A 14,963-nucleotide genomic window follows, 5' to 3' on the forward strand; every position below is an offset into this window, starting at 1 on the left:
TCTGACACCCCTCATCTTCCTTGACTTTTACTATTAGTGAGAGTGAGATGCACAGTGACGCACTGTATTTTTAACCCATTATTATTGCCCTACACACCAATACTAACCAATACTCTTCATGCTCATATACACGCAGGGCGTAATGAGCTCAATCGGACAGCAGATGGCAGAAGCGTTAGGGAGCTTCTGGACTTGACAGAAGGGTGAATGAGAAAAGGCTCTAATACATGAAATCTGATTTATGTCAGCGATTCATTTGTATGCTGGGGAAGAACCACTTAAGAAGTGGTTTTCCAACCTAGTACAACTTGTTAGTCCACACAAAACTCATATTCACACATGAGAAAGTTTTCTGGAGACACTACTGTGACTCTTAAGTCACAATGTTTTTATTCCAAGATCTGTTTGCAAACTATTCTTAGTAATAATCTTTCCCTCAACAATGCAGCTCACGTTGGAGGACTGCCCACTGTAAGTAGTCGTATTTAGTCTAAATATATGAGCATCTTTTAAACACTGCTTTACTCTCGCATGTGTGTGTGATTGTGACAGGAGCTCAGCACATGCACGGAATGGTTAAGTAGTGGCTGAAAGAGCCCCTCATCAGTCACAGGCGTTTAGAACAATCTCCATAGTGCGGTAGGAAAGTAGTTCAGTCATGTTGTTGGACAAAAGCAGCCTCCCATCAGTTTCGTTCCAACTTCCTTCCTTGACTCTGTAGGTCTTATTCAGCAGGAGCCCAGTTGGAAAGACTGGTAATGTGGAAACATTTACATACATAACGTGGAAAGGCAAATAAACTTGGGGTTTACTGGAGCATGATATAGTTTAGGAAGTAAAAGGAGAAATGCATTGTAGCTTTGGATTTCCTTTTAACACTGCAGGGATAAAAAACAGATGGCAGTCAAAATAAGCTAATGCCTTGTATCGCCGAGTGTTAGGAATCATCACTAAAGTTAAAAAAATATGTATATATGTATACATAATAAATAAAATAGTTCAGTAAACAAGAATGACTAAGAAGGCAAAGCAGGAGGCCCGAGGCGGAGTGACATTCTTCAACATTTAATTTGATGAACAGGTTTGACACAATCCAAACAACCTTCCCTGAAGACTGTCAACTAAAGAGGGTGAGTGACAGGAGCTGAACATGGTTAACAGATGTAACAACTGTTCATGATCCTCAGGCTGAGGGGTGGAAACATTCGGATTCATTGACAACAATTTGGAGTAGCTGCAAGTGGGTTGGGAGTGTTTCTGGAGCACTTCAGTTATGCTATGATGGAGTTTTGATGGGTTAATGCAAAAATATTCCACTTCATAATGTGGCGATATTCACATTCCGTGGAATTACGAGACAAAGTGTAAACATAAAGGACTTGTCTGTAGTGATGGCATGTTTTTTAAAAGCGTACTCTGCAGCTACTCACTTTCAAACTCTTAGAAAAAAATAATGTTAGAAGTGTAACAAAATATGGCATCGAGCCCTAAACTCATGTTGAGCAGAAATTTCTTGACCTACGACCCCTCTCCTACGTCCCAGGAACAGCGTGTTACTCACACGGCCGGGATACAAGTATGATTGTAACATTGAAAATAAGACACCACATCATCTAAGACAGGAGCTTCGGGACCATCCATACAGGTTTGACCCCCAAAAACTGCCACCAAGGAAGACAACGCTTCGTGTCTCCCCTTCTCATGGTCCAGAGGGCAGCAGACTCACGAGTGACCCGTAACCACGAAGCAAACTCAACAAACCTGGCTGTGGCAGTGACCCAGGAAGCCAATATGGAGCAGGGCTGGCAGCAAGGAGGGGAGTTCCAGTGCTGGACTCCCTGCTGACCACCTTGTTAGATGCAGAGATGCACTAGTAGGAGTTTATCAAGTCCGTCATGCAGGTGGTTCAGGAGCGACTGCGGTCTTCCTGGGTGCCTACGAGCATCTTGCTGTAGAGCTTCTGCTGTTCTTCTTTGAAGGTGTCTTTTACTTTTGCCCGCTTCAGACCCCCATCCCTGAAAACCAGAGCACCATCATCATCAATGAAGGTATCAGTATGTGTTGAGTGACACTCGTCGAGGTCATTGCAAACACGTTTCCTTCAAGGCCTTTCAACTTTAAACCAAGCGGAAGCCTCTTTCTGTCAGCTTGGACGACGAGGCCACGTACAGATTTAGCCATCTCAGGCACAAACACTAGGCAAACACCTGGAATTATGAGTTTGAAATCTAGTCAGAAAGATTAAGCAAGTAGCCAGTGCCACATTCTGGGACACATGTCATGGTGTCATATACTAAAACACTCATTTTGTTTTGTCAAAGACTGCAGTACAATGAAAAAAAATGTAAACAAAAAAATCTCACCATAGCAGGTCCACCAGTCCACCTTGTCTGGCAATGGCTGCTTTCACACGATTGGCAAATTGAACAGCATCCTCCCCTTCCTGTAAGAGATGGACAACATTAGATACTGACAACTGAGATAGAGGTAACATTTGTGAGCGAGAATAACATGATGAAAACACAGATAGAGAGAAAAACGCGAAGCTTAAGGAAAATCAGGACCTCACCTCTCTGGACATGGGAGGAAGGTACCACACACTGCACACGATTGCCCAGCTACTCATCATTCGCAGGAGGTAGTTGACCATTCCGAACTTGCTGCTGTTCCAGAATGCATCTCCAAATCTTGGATCATACTGCGAAATAAAAACATGGTAAAATAACTCTCCTGAACCATAGATTCCCATGGTTTTCATCGTACCTTGATGGCCACCGGGTAGACAGTAGCACCGATCTCAAAGCTGCCCTTCTTGAACATCATGACCGATGTGTTGTTAATGCAGGTACCTGGTGGAAGAGATCATTCAAGACATGTGGATGTTGGGTGTTTAGGAATAAAAAATGAACTCTACTCACCTTCTGGGAATATTAGAATCGGAAGCTTAGTTTTGTCTTCTATATGGTCGTTCAACCTGGAAGAGGAGTAGATTATTTAGATGAGAATCGTAATAGAAATAGTAATAAATGCTGAACTAGATTTAACTCCTCTATAACCACGTTCCAGATGCTGCCATTTGATCTGAAGGCATGTCAATAAGTAAAGTCATTTTGACTGTCAAAACAGAGAAAGGTTTACAATAGCCAAGTTGTTTCAGCATCTGCTCTTTGTCATGCCATACAAATACATCCAGCAGGGAAATCCCGATCCATCACTTTGACCACTGAGAAATCCAAACCAGCCTGTTTACATATCTTTACAAACTGATATTACTTTTATATGGTATGGCTCTTCCCCTTGAAAATGTGAAGCATGAGAATCTATGCAGTGATACATTTTCATTCGTTTGTTCTGACGTTGCAATATTACCTTTTGGCCACTAGATGCCTGTCTTTCACCTCTGATCGCTCAAACCAAATGTGAGGACAAGCCTTGACCATGGACCTCTGAATGACTCCCATCAAGCCCCCGTGAATTTGACCCACCTGCACACACAAGCAAAGACACGGGAAAATGTCAACACATCTATTTATGAGAGAAAGAACATCTGACCAGACAAACAGCTGCAGTGAAACGGGCGAGCAGTCCTTCACTTACCATTGCATAGCAGCCATCACTGGCCAGGATTATGACATCAATTGGTGACGTGTGGTTGGCCACGCATATACCTCCATTTTTGGGTTTGTTCTCACTGAGGAAATGAAGGCAGAACAAGTATAAGGTCAAGGAATAGAAACCACTGTAAGCTCTCAAGGACAAAAGTAGCAAAGTATGGATTCAAATTTCCTCCTATGAAACAAAAGCACCACATGAGTCTCATGTTGAAGAAGTGTGGTCAGCAGAAGTTCACATGCCAAAGATAGAGTTGCATTTTCAAATAGAAAGGGACTGGCCCTTGTCTAATTTTAACCTGAGTCTATTTCACCTTCAGAAGTGTCTGCAGTCAGTTCTCTGACAGGAGGTGTGTGTGCGCACGTGTGTGTGTGTGTGTGTGTATGTATAAGCATATCTATCTTAGTGAGGTCCAATTTGGGGGAAAACACCCCCTCGTGGGGCCCTTTTGCAGGACCCGAACAAGGTTAAGCCTCAATTTGAGAATGAAAAAAATCAAAACAACAAGGTCGCGTTATGGCAATGAGCGAACAGAAAGATAGTCTGGCAAACCTGCGTGCGTGTGTGGATCAACTATCCTGATATATTTTACAATGGTGTTGCAGTGTAAACACTGAACTTTAAAGGGCCAGTATACAAAGGTTTGACTTCCTCCTTTACATCCTGTTACACAAGACACCAATGAACTACGCCCAACCTTACAACTCTCACTCCAACACATGCACAAGTATTGTAACAAGTTGTATTGCATCTGGAGGTACCTTTCCACGAGAAGGAGTCGGGCTCACTAGACTAGCAACCATCAGCGTGGCAAACGCAAATGTCAGGCATCAACCCTCAGATCACCTGCTATTTATACACACACTAGTCACCGCAACACACCCCAGCTGCTCTTATGTAACATTCCCAGACACATCGAATGGTCAGTTTCAGCTTGAATTGAGCCTGGGAACTAAGTCAAATCTATCAAACGGAAACAACGTGACATTTTCTAATACCACATCAATTTCATTTTATTTTGCTTCGACGCGTATCCGATTTTTAATTGATGTCAAATGTGTCACTTAACTGTCAGGTTAAACAAACAAGACAATGTGATCAACAGATGAGACATTGGCCATGCACAAATAACTGCCAGCAATCTCATTCATTTAGTTAGATTAGATTTGACGTCTTTTATTCCCAAATAAGATCAACAGGGGCTGTGACTAACAATTATTTTGAGGGCTGATTATTGATTTTGGAATTTAATCTGCACAGCCCTGAGCAGGATTTCAAGCATGTTCAACCAGTTTAATTGTTTACAGGAGTTAGTCACAGCGGAACAGAACACCCTGCTCAAACCTACCTGTCATGGTAAGTGATGATGGCAGTCAGAGCTCGGACACAAATTCGGTAGCACATTAAATGAACCTTCTCGCTCAGAAGGTTTTTCACTCTGCAAGAAAACCAAACAATATCACCCGACTGTGATGATTTCATGCTGACAAAAATCCACGGCTGGTTTACCTTCCATTGGGCAGCAGGCCAATGATAGAGGTGAGGAACACGAGGAGACCGACACCAGTGAAGGCAAGTGTTACCCTGAGGTGGGATACAACAGAGATGGTTGAATGAAAATGAGTATGACAGAGGCATCTACATTTCTAATGAAACAAGTATCTACTTGACACTGAAACATTCTGAATCAAAACAATCCCTTAAGAAAACAAAAATGACACGAGGACAGACAAATCACCGGGATAGACAACACAGAAAATGTCTCTAGAAACACCACAGATTAAGAGGAATTAACACGATATTTAACCTGCATATTTAATCAGAGAACAGGGTACTGATTAGACAAGACACATAGAATTCCATGAGGTGACTTACTTTCATGTACATGTGATAAAGAGAACCATTATATTCATCATGAACTTGCTGTGAGACGTGGCATGACTGGTCTCGCCAATAAAACTGGACATGGACCAGTCTGACTCAACAATGACTCACACTCCCACTGAAGGGCATATTAGCCTTTAATCAAATAATATAGTCTATTTTCACCGCTTCGCAGATGACGCTCACCACTGTCTGTCCACCTTCAAACCTCATCCACATCACCCGGTCTGTCTCTTTGGCCCCTCCCTCACTGACCACACTGTGTTGTTCACAGTCTGGGAACATGAAGTCCCACCACAAACTCGTACCTGACACTGCTGAACCCCATCCTGCAACAACTCCACTGACAGTAGATCTCTGTTTGCAGAGAAATGTAGTGGATGATGACTTAAGTTTGAGACAATTTCGCAGATATTTAACAGCATTGACAAAATACTTGACTCTGAATGCTTGGATTAAAAACACAGCAGTATCTAATCACATCAGAAAAGACCTCACAGCACAACCTTAACTGTCACACATTTCCTTGGAAGATGTTAAGCCTATTGCAACCAACTTGCATCTGCAGTTGCCAGAGTCAAGGTCAAGTTATAACTGTAACCAAAACACATTTCTTTAATCTCCATAACAACCAAGGAAATTTTGAATGCGACAACATATTTCGGAATACTAGTTAAGTAACTGTGTAACTTCAACATCCCCTAATATCTAGTTCAAGTGGAATGTGACTTCTTTTAATTCTTTTTCATTATGTTTGTTTCAAGGAATTGGCTTTTAAATAATACACAAAAAAACAAAGTCCAATCACTTGAATTTCTGAGGAAACCAAAATCATAACTTAATGACCAGTAATATATACTGAACACCACTTCATTTCATGCCATTTTGACTATATTTTGATGCTAAAAGGATATAATTCATGCACAACTCCAATAGAATTATTGAGTTCTTAAATGAAAGTAAGTGGCTCGATACCTGAGAGGCAGCAGTAAACCATAGCGGATTAGCAGGCCCAGACCCCATAAGACAGTCAATCTCAGACTGATGTAGTGGAAGTTGTTGTTACTGCGTGTCAGCAGATTCCAGGACTCCAACTCCTCAGCGGAGAACCTCTTGGTCACCTCATCGTCCATAATGCTTTCCACTCCTCTCCGAGCAAAGTAGAAAATATCAGACATCTCGAATTCAGAAGCAGAATCCAAGTCTCTGTTGCTGCCGCTGCGGCGGATCTCTTTAATTTCTTCTTCTAAGGACGTGGGCTCCTTGGCGATGATGGCTGCCAACACAGTGGAGAGAGGTTAATAAAGGTCAAGATGCACACATGAAGGAAATAATGCCACATCTTACCATTAGAGTAGGGTTTGTACAGGAGGTGGTTTTTCTCTTTTGCTCCCCTCTCTATCCTTAGTGTGGCCCACTAGACAGACAAGAAGAGAGGGTTATAGCAGTGCAAGATAACAGCTTTTCCAACTCAACAATTAAATTGGTGGAAATGTAATTTTGTTTTTTTTAATTGTTATTCATTTTACATTTGTTGCTCCCCACCGCTACTATTCGTGCTGTATTTTCTACCACATCATCCACTATTTCCATGTTTTTAACTCATGCTGCCTCCATCATGGCGTTTTTACCATGAGCAGTTATGCCATCACTTTCTGTCCCACTATGTGATCTCCATCAGAGCGTGAATACTACTCTGAATCTGATACCATCTTATCCACTCTATTCCTCTCTTTTGCTCTTACTGCACAACTACAACTGCCCTATAGTCAAAGACCAGGGTCTGTTTTATTTACTCCGAAACCTTAACATAAACACGCTCACAAATATTGCTGAGACTGAAGCTACAGGTGTCTGCCATCGGCTTCTGTGAAGTAGTAACTATATCAGGCACCATATTTACAGGTCAGGTTGTTGAATTGCGATTCTGATGTTGCCTCTCAGCCAAAGGTTTAAAACTGGTGAATTTTCAAGCCCTCAAGAAAAACTAACATGTGCCATGCTCTGTTGGAGATCAGCAACAGACAGGCACATTAACGTGTTACATAATAGTGCATGCAGAAACAGGTAATGTCTGCAGGGAGGAAAAGCACACAGTGTTCCCCAGAAACCAAACCAAGAACCATGAGATTGGGAGGCGCTGGATCAGTTCCATTGCCAGTGCTCTCGAATTACACAGATGTGCAGCTTAGACTTGCTAATGCCATTAAAAACACAAGTGGGAGGATGCAGATGTGGAGGAGGAACCCGAGCAAGAGCCCTTGGCACTTTGGGGAATGTATGGAATGTTGACAAATAGCCTGAACTTTCTGACATCCAATACCTGCACTGTTTTGCTGTGACTGATAAGGACATGTGGCTTCTGGCGTGTTGCCAAACAGGCTTGAATGCAGACAAAAAAAGAACTTGATCAAATATATGCAATTGAAAAACATGAAAATGGAATGTTCTCAACACGAATAAAGGTTTTGCAAATGTCTCCAATGATTTGATACACTGCAGGATTACGACAAAATTAAGAATAAAATAATGGTACAATGCAAAAACCTAAACATCATTTAAGATTTAAAATCATTTATTTCAGCACAAATGAGCCTGTTTTGAACAGTAAAACAATCCTAAACCATTTCATGTGCTCTGAGTTCATTGCTGAGCTGTTTTTGTCCATAACAAAATAGCTCTTTTAAAAAAAATGTTAAAAAAGAATCCAGCTCTTATTTGTGAAGCTCTTCTGCTTATGTATATTGACATGAATGGTTGCATACAGTTACATGAATTTACATGTGATTTTGAGTGTGTGTGTATGTTTGCAACTGTCCCTCCCACTAACTTAGTTGTTGAGCATCTAGAGCTACATTTACACATAGCACAGTAATAGAGCCATTTTACTCCAAGGACACATGAAAAAGGCAATCTAAAGATGAGTGTGTGATGTTCCTTATATAATGTTATTCAGCGTTGTTGGAGCAGTGTCACAAGCAGTCAGCGGCTGAGGCTGACACAGTGTTTTCTCTTGTTACGTAACAACATGCCTTGGGCGTGGATGTTAATCTATAGCTGCTAGATGAGGCAATAACTTTGGGGGGAAATGTTTCTGACCAAACAGCTGGAGGAATTTCAAATTGTAAACTTATACCAATAAAACTGTATCATTCAAGATCAAGTCATGCAAGTTTCACAGGTAGCACTTCTTACCTCAAAGATCTTTAACAATGTTTTCATGTAGATCCGCCGGATGCCGAAGGAAACCCCGAGGATTGCCGGCACAATAATGAAGACCAGCAGCAGGGTGAACCACACCGTGAAGGAAATCCCAAGGAGGATACACACCAAGTTGTCGAAGGGATTAAAGAACAGCTCCATCTTAAAGACTGAAGGGGGACGATAGTCTTCTCAGGGGATAAAACAAGATAACAGAGGAGGGATACGACTCCACCTCCTGGCCCTAAAGTGGCCCTTTACTTTTGTCAGAATGAGACCTTCATCGAGACGACAACGGGGTAGATGATCTCCTCACTTGGAACACAGGGTCCACGAGCTGGCCCGGGTGGGGCGGTCTCATCGTTTTCAGCATCCCCCCCAAACTCCACGCCGTCCTCGCTTGTGAGAAAGTAAACAAACGAGCAACAGCTGTTCACGGCGAGTGGCTCTGTCGTGCGGTGAAACTCCAGCACCGACCGGTTCCGTTCCACAGTCCTGTAGAGACGAACAACATCGATCATGTGGTGTCCCTTTAACTTCGAGCACTCGGATCCTTTATGGAACTATTTGCAGGCACTCGGTACATCACGATCTGGTGCATCTTGCACAGCCATCTTAACCTCACACGGTGGAGTGAGGAGACTGTGGCGATGTTGCTATCGGCGCCAGAGCAGAGATAACGTCGTCAGGCCTCATGTGATGCAGCTGGGGAGCTAACGTGACCGCATCGCTCTTTACACCTCACGACCCGCGGTAACTGACACAAACCACGATGGCGCCACACTTAAACGCCAATTCGCCCCACTCCAAACCAAACTAAATTGGTTTTACGAAGCGGAAAAAAGAGGAACTGAAACGTGTCCCGACGAGCTCCTGTTAGCATTAGCCTGCTCCGAGGATGAAACGCTGACACTGGCTTCTTTGAAGAGCGCTGCAAGTTAGAACGGCAACGCTGGAACACCAGGGGGGTCGTTTCTGAAAGGGGTTTAAAAGGGAACGGTCAAGGAAACGCGTGAACCCACCTCTAGCAGCGTCCCGTCCGGTACCGGTTACAGTAGGTCCATCACTTGTCTTTGTCTCTCTGATTGTAGTCGAACTCCGCCCGGCGGGGACACGACGGTCAGTCGCTCTACGCTGACACCTACTGGTGATGTTATGCTACTGCAGCTACTGACGCGCATGAGTTTTTAAAAAATAACTTCTGCTTTCTGAGCTCCGTTTCGTTTCATGCAAACGAATTCAATCTTTAAAAATTGTAGATTAGAAAATAAACATAGGGATTTACTTTTACAAAAGGAAGCCTATCATTATATTAGGTGTGGCTTATATTTAAGGTTGCCAATAGATTAAAATTTTTTAATGTCAATCGCACCAAGGAAGTGTTAACTCGTGATTCATGTCAAATGTATCACATATTTAGTATCTATTCTATATGCAACAAAAGGAAAGACTTTATCAACAGAAGTGTAGCCAATAATTTCTTAAAACAACCCGACATACCAGAGACTGTCAAGAATATGCTTAAGAATAACCTTAGAGGCACTGAAAAAGCCCCAAAACACAACATCATTGGCCACTCTAGTGTAGATAAAATACACAAAATGTATTATTAATTACCATCAATTGCAAGTGAACTCATCTTTAGTGTGATTTAGATTACATTTAATTGATTGACAGCCCTACTTGTATTGTACAGTTAAATCAATGCATGACGGTTTTAGGCTCACGTCCAGTTTGAGATAAACTTAAGTTTTGGCTGAGTCACTCCCACATTCCCCAAAACACTGAAGTTACTCAGCAAAAGTGGGTCCCAGGTTATTTGAATGAAAACTGAAGGTGACAACAGTGCAACGTTATACCAAAGGAGATTTATTTATTCACACATTTACATGTTATTATACATCAGCTGAAGGTGTTGAGTTACACCGTTCTCTGATATAAGTGATGCACTAATGAAGAGGTCCACATACAGGAGTGACCACCTTGAAATCCCTTTTATGATCACAAGGCTCAGGCATCCATTGTCAAGAGCATCGAGCGCTGCCCTCTAAGAGAGACTCAAAGTCAGGGGAGCACACCATTTTGTGCTTGATTTTACCCAGCACAGTCAAGTCGCCGATCCGCCCCTCGGTGCCGATCGACACCAGCTCCTGAAATCATATTGGGAGGAAAAAAAAAACTGTCAGAACTCTGACAACAGGAATTCAAAGACCGACAAGCTTACCTGCAGGAAAGAGCATGGCGCCCCAAGAGCCACGTCCAGCGTTACCTCTCCAAGTATGAGCTGGACTTTCCCAGACTTCCGAACAAGCATCTTTCCAACAAGACCCTCTCTCAGATCTTTGAGATTGCAGCTATTTTCTTCTTCCGGTTCCTCCTGTTAAACAGGATAATTCTAGCTAAACTTAACAGGTTTGGTTATGGAGCTTACCGTATTATATATAGTATATTTATGTATGTGTGTACCTGAGACTCCGTCTTGAGGAGTACCGACTGCCCGTCCTCGGACTGCACCTCTGTTTTTACTGGCTTTTGTGCAACCGTTGGCGGCTGGCCTGGCAGCGTGTCAGGCATTTGCATGAAGAAAAGCTCCTCTCCTTTGCTTAGACTCCACCTGTGCAGCAGATCTGGTAGAACCTCCGGCTCGGGAAGAGGAGGAGGTCTGAAGCTGGATTCAGTCTTCTTCACACCAAGATCCTGTGGCTCCTCTTTCACTGAGAAATGTAAGACATGTATGACATGTATCATGATGACTCAAAGGGTTACAATAAGTGTGTATATATATATATATATATATATAGTTCTGAAGATCTTTTTGAAGAGATTTTCAAAGTTTAGATTCTTAAGTGAACTAAAATCATTTCCTCTACTTAGTCTTTTCTTGTCCTTGCCTTTATTTTGGAAGAGAAACGGGATGAATCCTAGTAAACGTGAGCTTGAGTCAACTGCAGGTACTGCTGTAGTGTCTGTTTGTTTTCCAGTAGAGCAACTGATCTTACCTTCAACCCCGGAATCCATGATATCACAGTCTTCTTCCAGCTTTTCTATTTTAACTCGTGGAGTGAATTCCTCTGCGAATCCCCATCCTGACACAGCCAGAGGAAGCTGAACAGGACAGCTGCTCTGCTCACTCCTGAGGAAAGGGTCGTCTATAAACTAAAACAAAAGTATTTGAAAAGGGATCACGTTGACGTTATGTTCAGATGATGAACTAGGAAACACATTATCGAGTCAAAACTTACGTTGTCTCGTTCCAAGTTGCGTAGAATCTCTTTGGTCTCCTCTTCAGTCTCTCGCTTCTCTTTTTTAATGTTGATGATGGGTGAAGGTGCCATGCTTGTGACTTCTCTCTCACTCTCATAACCAACTGTGATGACAAGAAAATCACGTTTCAACATTGCTGCTTTGTGAAATTGGATAAACCCCTGACGACTTATTAACTGAAACCCATACCTCTCTTCTTAATCATCATTTCTCCAGGCCCTTGTTCAAAAATCGAGTGCGACTGGATGACTTCTGGCTGACCTCGTCCTCTTCCTCGCCCTCTTTCTCCCCGACCTCTTCCTCTCTCAAACTCCCTCCTATCTTTCCTTGGCTCTCTTTCAGGTTTGGGCCTGTCATTGGACGAAAGGTTAGCAAAAAGCCTTTTTAATTTGCCACTTCGCCACTGCATACTCACTCCTCCTTTATTTTTCTTCCAATAATGTTGGGTGTGAAGGTTTTCTAGAGAGAAAAGCAAAGTTGCTTCAGGTCACCGACACCGTAAACACCGGTCATCTGTGTTATCCACGAGGTGTTACAATCCCGTCGCCCACCTTCTTCACTCCTCCCAGTGTGAGGTCTCTGGAACGCATTGTGGTGAGACGACCAGCAGAGATGACTGCAGACGGTCTACGGCCAGGCAGCATGCCTTGCCCGCTCCCTCCAGGGGGTGGCATGCGCTGACCACTGGAATCCCCGGAGCTCGAATCCGCCATTCTACAAATATGCAAAGCTCCATCACAAATGATTCACGCAGATCATTTATTACATTAAAAAGAACCTCAGCGATTCTGCTTTATGAATGCCATAGATTTTCAAACCACAAGGTTTGAATTAGCCCTAGCCAAAACAGCTATCATTGGCTTTGCTAGGGCATATTATCTTATGTTTAGGTTACATTCTTTAAAAATATTTAATAATGTACAGTAATACAAATGCGTCTTGCATTACTTTTTAATATTAAAAAGTGTATAAAACTATTTTGTGCATTAGAATAATGCAAGTCCTGCCGAACAAATGTCACTGAAAAAGTAAGGCAATGTTATCAGTGAAACAGACAAGAACAATGATTACATTAAAAGGAAGAATTTCAAACGGGTTCATAAGATTGGCGAGGCAAGACAGTTCAGACATAAAAATCCACTCTTAGACGCAGAATAATTCCTCATTTTAACTGATACAGTGCCAACAGGAGAAGTGGATCAGGGACACGTGGTGGAATTTCAACACGAATACACATTCCAAGTAATGTAATTAGTGTTTAGGAAGAGGATTTGTTACTTACACGAAATAATCGGCGATGTCACGATCGTGACAAAACGATCTTCAATGTTGAGGAGTAAGAAAATGAGGAGTCACAATTCTGACGACACCGGTGCTGTTTACATGCGCACGCCGCTTTAACGCTTCCGGGTTTCGCTGGGTTGACTTCGTGCGGATCAAGGTTGCGCACTCTCTTACAGTGTGCGTCACCTCAAGCGGTTCCAGTTTTATTTAAAAAAAAAAAAAGAAGACGTCAGTCTCAGAGGTCAGAAGTTAAAGCAAGATATGAAATTACACTGAATTAATGAAGCAATGAAAAGAAATAAAAGCGAATTAATCTTCATAAGCGGTAGATTTCTGAAATTAAAATGAGCCCTCTAGAGGTCTCTGTTGAACCGGCTCTGGTAAATAGTGGCTGCAACACAAGCTAAAAAGAAAATATTTAGATGAAAAAAAAACATCTTTTGATTTCCATGCAAATAACCTTGTTGATCCTGCGTTCAATAGGTAGATGATAAAAAAAATTAATGCTATTTTGTGTCGTGCCAATCATAATAACATGGTAAAAGTAGTTTGAAAGCTGATGTCTGATCCATGTTTGATGGAATACTCAATGTGTGTCACCCAAATCAGCTCCAGAAGCTTTGTACCAGACATCATAACGTCACACCTGAGTCGAAAACTTTGTCCTCCCACTTCATGTCAACATAAAAAACCATGGTCTCAGACTAAACAGTGCTGAACCTCAGGTCTATCTCTGCACACTTGTGTGACTGTGACAAGCCACGGAAGCTGAGTCCAGACTTTGCATCCCTCTGTTCATTGCTTAACTTTCCAGAGCGTCCCCTGCTGCTCGCCCTTCACTGCCGGGACAAGCTCCTGCAGCAGCGAGCGTTGATGATGAATGAACAAATTAGAGCCTCTGTGCTATTTCCCACCTCAGGATTGATCATTCCAGCTCGCGTTTCAACCCGTAATTCCAACGGCACTCCCATCCCCAAAGCTGTCATGGCGTGACCAATGAGGGAAGACTGCAGCTCCATTACCCCCCGAATGATCTGAGGCTGTCTGGCAAGAAATGAATCCTTTGATCGTCCATTGTGCCCAGTGATATCACTTTCTCTTTATCTGTTTCAATATCATGTCTGCAAAAGACCTCATTTTCCACACTCACGTTCTCTGTCATTATAATTATCTCTCATCTCCATTGTTGCGGCAGCAGATTAGAGCGTCTTTTGTGATCGTACTTTAATCTGTGGTAAAATCCTAAATGATGTCGTCCCGGGAGGGGGAAGCAAAAACAAATGCCAGTGGAAAATCTGCTTACATTGGGTTTACACTGTGGCCTCGGGTGGGTGGCGGAGTTGGGGGGGGCGGGAGCTTGGAGGATGCCCCGCGGAGCTCTCCCATATGGTGTGACAGTTGGGACACGTATACTTTGATGGTAATATTTCCCGGGACATCAGTCAGTGTATAATCTCAAGTCAAGTGAAAAGGTTATTCTCCTCCAGCCTCTGCCTCCACACTTGCTTGTAAAAAGTGACATTTATCAAAGTGTTAGAAGTGTGTGAGTGTTGTCAAGCCTCGGGGGGGACGGTGGGGGGGCATGTCTCACATGTGACTGGCCCGACTAGGCATGATGCTGATGGAGTGGAATAGGACTTAACCCCACCCCCCCACTTTGAAAAAAAATGTTTTGCCTCTTTTAGCCTTTAATACATTGTGTGTGCGTCTGTGCTGGA

General features: G+C 42.8%; 2 protein-coding genes across 2 annotated transcripts; both read right to left on the reverse strand.

Moving 5' to 3' along the window:
• Window positions 1–1,064: 1,064 nt before the first annotated feature.
• gpat4 (glycerol-3-phosphate acyltransferase 4) lies at window positions 1,065–9,824 on the reverse strand. The gene is made up of 13 exons (XM_053871695.1): window positions 9,720–9,824; window positions 8,692–9,192; window positions 6,844–6,913; window positions 6,472–6,772; window positions 5,122–5,196; window positions 4,961–5,050; window positions 3,598–3,691; window positions 3,370–3,485; window positions 2,919–2,974; window positions 2,764–2,849; window positions 2,570–2,698; window positions 2,364–2,443; window positions 1,065–2,015 (listed from the first exon to the last, which is right to left on the reverse strand). The coding sequence occupies exons 2-13, from the start codon at window positions 8,857–8,859 to the stop codon at window positions 1,907–1,909; spliced, it is 1,374 nt and encodes a 457-aa protein (XP_053727670.1). The 5' UTR covers window positions 8,860–9,192; window positions 9,720–9,824; the 3' UTR covers window positions 1,065–1,906.
• Window positions 9,825–10,553: 729 nt separating this feature from the next.
• On the reverse strand, window positions 10,554–14,813 carry polr3d (polymerase (RNA) III (DNA directed) polypeptide D). The gene is made up of 9 exons (XM_053871753.1): window positions 13,244–14,813; window positions 12,513–12,675; window positions 12,377–12,420; window positions 12,151–12,311; window positions 11,940–12,064; window positions 11,697–11,853; window positions 11,164–11,411; window positions 10,922–11,074; window positions 10,554–10,847 (listed from the first exon to the last, which is right to left on the reverse strand). The coding sequence occupies exons 2-9, from the start codon at window positions 12,672–12,674 to the stop codon at window positions 10,722–10,724; spliced, it is 1,176 nt and encodes a 391-aa protein (XP_053727728.1). The 5' UTR covers window position 12,675; window positions 13,244–14,813; the 3' UTR covers window positions 10,554–10,721.
• Window positions 14,814–14,963: the final 150 nt, after the last annotated feature.

Source organism: Synchiropus splendidus, chromosome 7 (genome assembly GCF_027744825.2).
Source record: "Synchiropus splendidus isolate RoL2022-P1 chromosome 7, RoL_Sspl_1.0, whole genome shotgun sequence".
NCBI classification, from domain to species: Eukaryota; Metazoa; Chordata; class Actinopteri; order Syngnathiformes; family Callionymidae; genus Synchiropus; species Synchiropus splendidus.

Coding starts and splice junctions, on each gene's coding strand:
- gpat4 (XM_053871695.1), bottom strand. CDS start 8,859: ATGGAGCTGTTCTTTAATCCCTTCGACAACTTGGTGTGTATCCTCCTT. Junction 6,773..6,843: donor GTACAAACCCTACTCTAATG/GTAAGATGTGGC, acceptor CTGTGTTGGCAG/CCATCATCGCCAAGGAGCCC. Junction 5,051..5,121: donor GGCCTGCTGCCCAATGGAAG/GTAAACCAGCCG, acceptor GTTTTCTTGCAG/AGTGAAAAACCTTCTGAGCG.
- polr3d (XM_053871753.1), bottom strand. CDS start 12,674: ATGGCGGATTCGAGCTCCGGGGATTCCAGTGGTCAGCGCATGCCACCC. Junction 11,075..11,163: donor TCCTCAAGACGGAGTCTCAG/GTACACACATAC, acceptor CCTGTTTAACAG/GAGGAACCGGAAGAAGAAAA. Junction 10,848..10,921: donor CGCCATGCTCTTTCCTGCAG/GTAAGCTTGTCG, acceptor ATATGATTTCAG/GAGCTGGTGTCGATCGGCAC.